This window comes from Parasteatoda tepidariorum, chromosome 12, assembly GCF_982258835.1.
Source record: "Parasteatoda tepidariorum strain Cologne lab strain chromosome 12, Ptep-v5.0, whole genome shotgun sequence".
Taxonomy (NCBI): domain Eukaryota; kingdom Metazoa; phylum Arthropoda; class Arachnida; order Araneae; family Theridiidae; genus Parasteatoda; species Parasteatoda tepidariorum.
Window position 1 is genome coordinate 58,556,994 of NC_141766.1, and position 10,110 is coordinate 58,567,103.

A 10,110-nucleotide genomic window follows, 5' to 3' on the forward strand; every position below is an offset into this window, starting at 1 on the left:
AGATGCCCTCTCTGCTACATTCCATGTCCTCTCTGTTACTATGCATTATTTAGACTTAAAAAATGTGCTCGCAATTTTTAAAGTCTTAAACTAATTTATTTTACCTTGAAATGTGATAATTTAAAATAAAAAAAAAAATTTCGATGTTTTGGATGGTCCAGACCACAGAATTTAACATAAATAACAGTGCCTGTCAAAAATGTGGGATTTTATTTGTCCCCACTGTTACAAGTTGGTACTTTTAATTAACTTGCAATTTAATTATGAGGCTCTTTTATTATTTTATGCTAATTAATTAAACATTGCACCCTAAAGTAGCATATTCTAGTAGAAGTTTTGTCTTCAATATATTTTTTAGAATAAAATACTAGAGTGATTTCCCCTCTGCTAAGCTTGGAATTCAACCTCTTCTAAAACTACGCCCGGAAGCAGGTGTCCCCTATCAGGTCATATTGCACAGTCACAATAAATTCATGTCTATTTTTGTCATAGCGAATTTATTTATTTTAATTAAAATGTTATTCATGTAAAACAAATTCTTTTCATTATCATTACCTGACAGGAGTATAAGTTACTATACTATACAGTAAAGTATGTATGTGTGTAGTAACAAAAGTTGTTTAATATTTAGTCTGTTACATATGGAATTTACTTATTATAAAATACTTTCATTATTAAAAGCTGAAGAAGATTTCTAAATCCAAAGCTCTACCAAAATAAACACTAAGATTTGGCGACTTTCAGGCACGGGCCTGTAAGAAACAGAAAAGAAAAAACATCCCAGAAGCAAGGTTTTTATTTTAATGTCAAAAACCTGTTTTTGACTCATAAAGGTAAAAACCATGTGTTTTACTGGTAAAAACTATCAAACATTTACATTTTTCTTATGTTATCGTACAGTAAGAAATAAATTTCATAACAAATTTTTTTTCATAATTAACAATTAATTTTGTTATTAGTATTAATATAATTTATACAATTACTTTAATATATTACATTAAAAAAAATATTAAGAGTTGTGATACATATGTTTGGATAAGTGACAAAAGTAAAAATCAAAATTTTGCACGAATGAAATTTTAAAAATATGGTTTAGAGAACCACGAACATTCTGAATTGCTATTGATATCCATTCAGCTTCTATCCTATACTTTTACTAGACTAGCTGCATATAAACTTGATATAATTTTACAAAATTTTTATCTAAAAATATAAACTAATTTAAGAAGCTCTACTAATTTGGTTTTAATTAAATTTTTTAATCGTAATTCAAACCAAAACTGCATAAGCAATACGGCATTTTTAATAATCTGGGTCATTATATAGAAGGCATGTAAAAATCAAGTGATTACATTTGTGCACTTTTCATAGCCTAGCTATAAAGATACAATATTTTATCAACAATCTTAAGTCATTTTTTGTCAAATATCTTTTATAATTTTTTATTAAATTAATGTTTTAATATTCACTTTTTATTTCAACTTATTGAAATAATATGAAAATACTAAGCCACCAAAAATTTAAGTTTTTGACATGGGGGTAAAAACTATTATGCGTCAAAAACTTGCTAACCCAGCCATGAAGGGAAGCTATTTGAAGGAGGGTGTAACTCATAACCACTCCAGGGCAAACTTTTGCAAGATTAAAATCTTTATGGCAAATTGGCAGTTGTAGCCATTAGGGTAGCATCCCTAGAAACTCTTAACTGCATTAACCAGATTATTACTGTTATAAAACCTTTTCCCCACTAGCTGTTGTTAAAATCATATTTAAGTTAAAGTGATTCATTAATTTAAGCAAAGTGTATTATGAACGACACTTAAAGAATCACCCTACACATTATATTTTCATCAGGTTTTTTTTTTATCAGTAAAGGGCTACTAAAATTTTAAAGCAATAATCAAAGAAATTGTGAACTGTTTCCCTATTCTAAATAATTCAGTTATAATAAAAAATCAACTCAAGTTAGTAGCTTAAAAACCTTGTTTTTATTTTAACTATCATCTTTTGAGATAGGGTGACCCGGGGTAATTCACGATCACTCTGTTTCTGGGGTAAATAATGATCACCCAAGTTTTATTTAAAAAAAAAATTTTTTTTTAATTTGAGACATGGACAAGAATGCTTGTACACTTTACTAAAGTATAACTACATTTAATTAATAATAGTTTTTTGTTTAATCTAACACAATAAGTATCTTTTAAACTGCTTTCTGTATTTTCCATTTCAAAGAAGGGTTTCAAAATGTGCATATTTCTGCAAAGATCCCCCTCCTTCTCTTAATAATAAATATTTAGAGTTACTTTCTTTTTCTTTGATATAAAAGTAGTGTAAGCTTTTGTTTAATTGTTTCACATCTACTGTAAACATTATAATTGATTATAAGAAACTATATCAAATGTTGCCCCCTACAGATGGGGTAATTATTGATCACTGGGGTAATTCCTGATCATTGTCATTTCTTCTCATAAATAGTATATAAAATAGCTAATAAATAGTTAATTGTCTTTTCTTAAATAACAGTTCATATTTATTAAGTGGAACAACTCTCAAATATATTTTAACTGTCATCACAAAATTTGTTTTTAACTGCATACAAGACTATATTCTCATTTGCATCATTTCTGGTTTGTCTTACCTTGCGTCTATCTTAATTTTATATGTGTACATTGTTAGAATAATTTTTAAGTTTATAAATTAGCCTAGTATAAATATGGTGAGAAATTATAAGCCTAAAAAGGATACTAAGCTTCTAGAAAGCAAAATTAGTGAATTATTTTTAATGATTGAAAATGAAAATTTCAGAGCAAGAGCTGCTGTCAGAGCTGTTGACATACCTTACTTAACTTTACACTTTCCGTCAATGAAGTTAAAAAATCCAGCAAAAGTAACCTATGTGGGAACTCTCTCATATTTCAGCAGAACATGAGAATGAGTTGGCTGATTGCCTGAAATGTATAGCACGATGCAAAGATTTTTGGAAAATTTGAAGTTCTAATCTTTCTTCTTGCTTTCTAATAAATCGTTTCATTAGCTGCTTAAACATATCTTTTTGGTTCATTTGCTTGATCTTGATGTCTTACTTGTTAATTACCATCATATAATTATTTTTAAACAGCCCCTTGACAATAAAAACTGGTGATCAGTAATTACCCCAGAAATGATCAAGACCAGGGGTAATTCCCGATCACTAAAAATGTCAAATCTTTTAAATTCTAATCAGATTTTCAAACAAAAGAAGGTGGCATAGGACTCATCTCATATAGCCTCAAACTTCCAGTAAATATTAAAATTCTATCTTGAATGGTTTTTTCCCAAAATAGATGTTTGCATTTTTTGATCAGGAATTACCCCAGGTCACCCTACTAACTTTATTGATTCGGCACTAACAATATAATTATCTCATTACGACAGCAACCCGGCTAAATTTTAAGCACGATATAGCATTAAAACAAGATAGCATGACCAAAACTGTTTTTGCTAACTTACTTGACAAAGCTACTCCTCTAGGTCGTAAAACTTCAACAGTAGCAGATATTGTTGATGTGTAACAAAAAGTCACAACAATGAAACAAACAACTAAATACATGTTCAACAAATAAGAAAAATGTTTAACTTCCTGCCAGCTCAATATAAAACTATGCCCCACGCATTAGATTTTGAGAGTAAAAATAATAAGGGTATTTAATTTTTTTATGCTTTATCTCTAAGTTTAGCAGTTTTATTGTTTGAAACAGTCAGCATTAAAGTTTTATAAGATGCCGAGTAATGATAAGCGTTTTTGACTACCTATTTCTGTTCAGATCAAGGTCCATAAAATTATACAAAATTGATGGCAACGTTAAATTTTCAAGAGTCACTTCATGGAGAATTCTCACTGCATATGATTTGCATGTGCAATCGAACTTAAATGCACCTCGCGTTCGCGCGAGGGAACACATTTTAGGGAACACAATTAACGATTTATTTCCAATCACCATCGAGAAAAATGGAGGTCTTAATTGTGAGTTTTTCGAGGGAAGGTAATTTTGACCAATGTTCTCATTTTCTTTTGACGGTGATCGAAAGTGCGTGAACCACATGCAGTGAAAATGCGTCATTAAGAAAAATACTCTCTGAATGTGATTCACGATGGGTCCCGCAGTGGACTGATCGTTACATAGAGTTAAGAGTATAAGTAGAGATGGCATTTCCCACCCTCCTATGAGTAGAAACTGAAGTAACTGTCGGCCATCTTGGATTATGCAAAGCATTCATTGTAACCTATGGTTGCATGGCTAATAAATGGAAGTTTTTAAGTGTCAAACAAAACTTAATTTTTTTATTGCTTTTAGTTACACGAAAAAAAGCGCCTCATTTATTACTATTTAGTATTTATAAAAATAACATAACTAAAGATTAAATTTAATCATTTTTAGGCCAAATAATCTAATATTTCATGTATGTAGATTTATTTTTTGACACATAAATGAAAGAAAAAAAATAGTTTAAATTAAAACGCTTTTTATTTTAAACTATTATTTTTTTTATTTAATGCTTAAAAAAAAATTAAAAAAAAAAAAACTTAAGTTTTTTTGTTAGTTATTTTTTCATGCATTTATTAATTTTAGAAGACAAACTTTCCCTTTCATAAATTATATCCCTCAATTGAAGCAGTCATTTTTTGCTGATTGAATCATAGAAAATAATTGAATTTTAATACTTTAAAAAAAGTTGAAAAAAAATTTATATTTATTAAAAAATTTGAATTAAAAACTTTATATATTATTATATTTATCTTATATATTTCTTTCATTTAGTAGAATAACACTGAACTTTAAATTCTTTTTTGTCAGTTCATGAAAATGAATTTCTTATTTTATTCTTAAAAAATACACAGACATAAAAGAAAAATAAATCATTTTATTTATTTTTACATTATATACAATCAATTTCCATATTTTTTTAAAGTAAGTACTATCAGAGTTTATTAGTCAAGAATAATAATTCTTCACACACAAATATGAATAATATATGTTGGTTATTCGACAGTAAAATATTGCATTAAATGTATTGCAAGTGATAAGAATTTAAAAATATACACTTAATTATAGACACATTTTAAAGTACACAAAAAACAAAAATTTTAAAAAACGTAACTTTATTGTTAACAATTTTTTCATTCATTTATTAATTTTAGAAGAAAAACTTTCCCTTCATAAATTATATCCCTATATTGAAGCATTGTCATTATTTGAAAAGAATTGAATTTTAATAAGAGTTGTAAAAAACATTTCATACATTTGTTAAAAAATTTGAATTAATACTTTAATTTGTTACAATCTTGTAAATGGTTTTTGCAATAATATTGAAAATGATAAATAGCTTAATTATTAGAGTAAATTAATATTTAAATTATTTAACAATAAGAGTTTTTGTTCACTAAATTTTTTTTAATCAATGAATCTGTAAGACCATCAAGCAGATTTATTGTTCTATCAATCATATCTTCTGCGAAATGCTCATTACACAATTTACTACACGAAGAAGGTTTCCAATTAACTCGTCTCACAGCTTTGATCCATAACTGTTTACGATTTTCATCTTTAGGAAAACTGCAAATAAAATTCCAACTTAAAAGCATGAACATAAAAATCGTTAATTATATAAGTCTTTCAAAGAACCGACTCAAAAGATTTATAATTAGCAATTATAAACAACTTTATTAAAATTTTGATAATTACAGTTAATCCAGTCGATAATTTCAAAAAAATAAATGCAGTAGCGCAAATTATCCGTTTTCAGTCTATTATGCTCAACTAAAACCCACGACTCCAATATAGATTACCCACAACCGAAACTTTTAATTTATTTCATTAAACTAAATGCATATCAATTATTAATAAAATGCACGAACTGAAGTAGTTCGCAAAATGAGAGTATGGCAGATTTTTGCCAGTTTCTATAGTTCACTGGATTTTCTATTATAAAATTTATGGAAAGGTTTCCACCAAGGTTATAAAAATGAAAAAAGGTAACAATTTGGGTGGATTTTTTAAATTATGTTTGTGTGTTAAAAGCTCTCAAAAAATTTCATGTCATTCGTCAGTGCAAGAGTGATCATAAATAAAATAGCAGTTGAATAAAAATCAAATTGTTGACAAATTAGACATTACGATCATATTTTTAAATTCCACTTAATAGCAGAGCAACTGTTCGGAATTACAATTGAAAAAGCAACAGTGCTGATTTTTAATGTTTAGATTACGAAATAATGATCAATAACAGTAAATAACAAAAAAAAAAAAAAACACAAAATTATTTGAGAAACTCTTCATGATAGATTAAATTTCATAAAAGCAAAAAATATTGTAGCAAATAAAATAAATACTTTTAACCATTCCCACTAATTCGAATAACACATGATACTATAATTATGCCATATTAATTGTCAATTAAGCAGTATAAAAGTAAACGAAATCACATTATCTCATTTACTATTAATTTTATAGTTTTGATATTCTATAAGCCACTTAGAAATTCTATTTTGATTCATTTCAATGAAAATTGAAAAGAATCAAGGTTGGGTTTGAAATGAATAGCTAATAGTTAAGAAGAAGAAAAAAAATCTTTAGTCTTCTGACATTAAAGATACAGTTTATTGTGAGAACAGAATTTAAAAATACTAAATTAGAAAATGAATAAGAGAATTGAATTTACACTTACCTATGAAATGTAATTCCAGGCATTTTCTTTGTCCATCGATTCGTACAGCCGTATGCAAAGCAGTTCGTCATTTTTACAAGCAAAATATAATTAAATTCATTGTTTAAAAGGTAAGATAAAGAAAATCGTTAACGAGAAATAAAAAAAAAACGATAAAAATAACATTGATCAGCAAGTTCTACGTGCAGCATTCGAATGTTTTGCATAAACCAATATGGCCGACCGGTTACAGTGATGGCTTCACTGTTACTTTCTCATGTCAACTCTACCTATACTCTTTACTCTATGGATCGTTAAGACACGGATCCCAGCAGCTCACTAAAGTCAAGCATCACTGGCTGCGGTCTGTGAGCTGGTGGGTGACCACTTGGATATGTTTGCGTAGGGACCGAGGGTGTGCGGTATTGAGCCTCGTTAAACTGTTCAACCGTAAAGTGCTCGACTTCGCGCGCTGGTCGCCGGACTACCAAAGCGCCATCCCCTCAGCAGAGGATCAAAAATTGTGATGGCATGTCTTCGGATCATCCTTAAGGATGTATCCCACACCGTCGCCATTAGCCCATTATGTAGCTCTAGTGCGTCGCAAATGAACTACAACAACAACTATCTCAACAGCTTTTTGAATCCTCTTTAAATGCTCTCATACAAAATGTTTAATCATGTTTAGTTTCACGAAATTAGCTGTGTGGTCCTGTAATTTTAATTTATAATATAATTATACAGCCTTCTTTTTTAGGATTGTAATGCGAAATAATTTTTATGCTATTTTTTTCAAATGTTACTATTAGCGATCAAAACATTTTTCAAATTTTGTTTCTTTTCATTTAAAACAACCATTTTCTTGTAAGAGCTGGAAAAAAAAGTTAAGTATAAAAATAAACAATAAAAAAAACGCATAGTTAGACTTCATTTACATAGAGAGTTTTTTCGTGTATGTACTGATATATCGAAAAATAAATTTTAAAAAATAAAATAAAGTAAATAGAAAAAAAAATTAATCCGTGACCAGGACCGAACCCCTGATCCCCGATTCAACAAACTTCTTTACCCATAGCGCTAACAACCACAACACGACTCACACGTTGCTTCCACGAATATATAGCTTAAAGAACTTCCTTTCCGTTAATTAACAAAATCTATTTTGGCCCAGTATGTGCCCCGTAATTAGTGTATAAAAATTTCCTTTATTGCGATTGTTTGGTATATAAAACTCTAATTTCTGGCAGAGTTTGAAAATTATAAGTTAATATTAAAGGGAGTTACGTAGTGATTCATGTGCGTAACTCCGGAGTCGAAATTTATCCGTTTTTCTGCTATTATTCCCTCTTTCCCAAAGGAAAATAATCACTTATATATATATATAACACTTTATTCTCGTTGATATATCGAAAAATAGATTTTAAAAAGTAAAATAAAGTAAATAGAAAAAAAAAATTAATCCGTGACCAGGACCGAACCCCTGACCACTGAGTCAACAAACATCTTTACCCATGGCACTACCAACCGCACCACGACTCACACGCTGCTTCCACGAATATATAGCTTAAAGAACTTCCTTCCCGTTAATTAACAAAATCTATTTTGGCCCACTATGTGCCCCCTAATTAGTGTATAAAAATTTCCTTTATTTCGATTGTTTGGTATATAAAACTCTAATTTCTGGCAGAGTTTGAAAATTATAAGTTAATATTAAAGGGAGTTACGTAGTGAGTCGTGTGCGTAACTCCGGAGTCGAAATTTATCCGTTTTTCAGCTATTATTCCCTCTTTCCCATAGAAAAATAATTACTTTTATATCTATACCACTTTATTTTCACTGAAATATCGAAAAATAAATTTTAAAAAGTAAAATAAAGTAAATAGAAAAAAAAAATTAATCCGTGACCAGTACCGAACCCCTGATCCCCGATTCAACAAACTTCTTTATCCATAGCGCTAACAACCACAACACGACTCACACGTTGCTTCCACGAATATATAGCTTAAAGAACTTCCTTTCCGTTAATTAACAAAATCTATTTTGGCCCACTATGTGCCCCGTAATTAGTGTATAAAAATTTCCTTTATTGCGATTGTTTGGTATATAAAACTCTAATTTCTGGCAGAGTTTGAAAATTATAAGTTAATATTAAAGGGAGTTACGTAGTGATTCATGTGCGTAACTCCGGATTCGAAATTTATCCGTTTTTCTGCTATTATTCCCTCTTTCCCAAAGAAAAATAATCACTTATATATATATAACACTTTATTCTCGTTGATATATCGAAAAATAGATTTTAAAAAGTAAAATAAAGTAAATAGAAAAAAAAAAATAAAAATTAATCCTTGACCAGGACCGAACCCCTGATCACCGATTCAACAAACTTCTTTACGCATGGCGCTAACAAGCAATCCACGACTTACGCGATGCCTCCACGAATATATAACTTAAAGAACTTCCTTCCCGTTAATTAACAAAATCTATTTTGGCCCACTATGAGCCCCCTAATTAGTGTATAAAAATTTCCTTTATTACGATTGTTTGGTATATAAAACTCTAATTTCTGGCAGAGTTTGAAAATTATAAGTTAATATTAAAGTGTGTTACGTAGGGAGTCGTGTGCGTAACTCCGGAGTCGAAATTTATCCGTTTTTCAGCTACTATTCCCTCTTGCCCAAAGAAAAATAATTATTTTGATATATAAAACACTTTATTCACGTTGAAATTTCGAAAAATAAATTTTAAAAAGAAAAATAAAGTAAATAGAAAAAAAAATTAAAAATTTATCTGTGACCAGGACCGAATCCCTGACCACCGAGTCAACAAACTTCTTGACCCACAGCGCTAGCAACCACACCACAACTCACAATTTGCTTCCACGAATATATAGCTAAAAAAACTTCCTTCCGGTTAATTAACAAAATCTATTTTGGCCCACTATGAGCCCCCTAATTGGTCTATAAAAATTTCCTTTATTACGATTGTTTGGTATATAAAACTCTAATTTCTGGCAGAGTTTGAAAATTATAAGTTAATATTAAAGTGTGTTACGTAGGGAGTCGTGTGTGTAACTCCGGAGTCGAAATTTATCCGTTTTTCAGCTACTATTCCCTCTTGCCCAAAGAAAAATAATTATTTTTCTATATATAACACTTTATTCACGTCGAAATTTCGAAAAATAAATTTTAAAAAGAAAAATAAAGTAAATAGAAAAAAAAATTAAAAATTAATCCGTGACCAGGACCGAACCCGTGACCACCGAGTCAACAAACTTCTTGACCCACAGCGCTAGCAACCACACCACAACTCACAATTTGCTTCCACGAATATATAGCTTAAAGAACTTCCTTCCGGTTAATTAACAAAATCTATTTTGGCCCATTATGAGCCCTCTAATTGGTCTATAAAAATTTCCTTTATTACGAT

The 10,110-nt window shown here is 29.4% G+C and overlaps 2 protein-coding genes across 2 annotated transcripts in view; both read right to left on the reverse strand.

Moving 5' to 3' along the window:
• LOC107450194 (glucosidase 2 subunit beta) overlaps nt 1–3,790 on the reverse strand; it is a 49,433-nt gene extending 45,643 nt beyond the window's left edge. Inside the window, exon 1 of the mRNA XM_016065942.5 lies at nt 3,490–3,790. Within this exon, the coding sequence (XP_015921428.2) occupies nt 3,490–3,589 (100 nt within the window). The 5' untranslated portion in view covers nt 3,590–3,790. The remainder of the gene's footprint in view (nt 1–3,489) is intronic.
• Nucleotides 3,791–4,972: 1,182 nt separating this feature from the next.
• LOC139426390 (THAP domain-containing protein 1-like) lies at nt 4,973–6,994 on the reverse strand. Its single transcript, XM_087155898.1, has 2 exons — nt 6,706–6,994; nt 4,973–5,594 (listed from the first exon to the last, which is right to left on the reverse strand). The coding sequence occupies exons 1-2, from the start codon at nt 6,774–6,776 to the stop codon at nt 5,399–5,401; spliced, it is 267 nt and encodes an 88-aa protein (XP_087012024.1). The 5' UTR covers nt 6,777–6,994; the 3' UTR covers nt 4,973–5,398.
• Nucleotides 6,995–10,110: the final 3,116 nt, after the last annotated feature.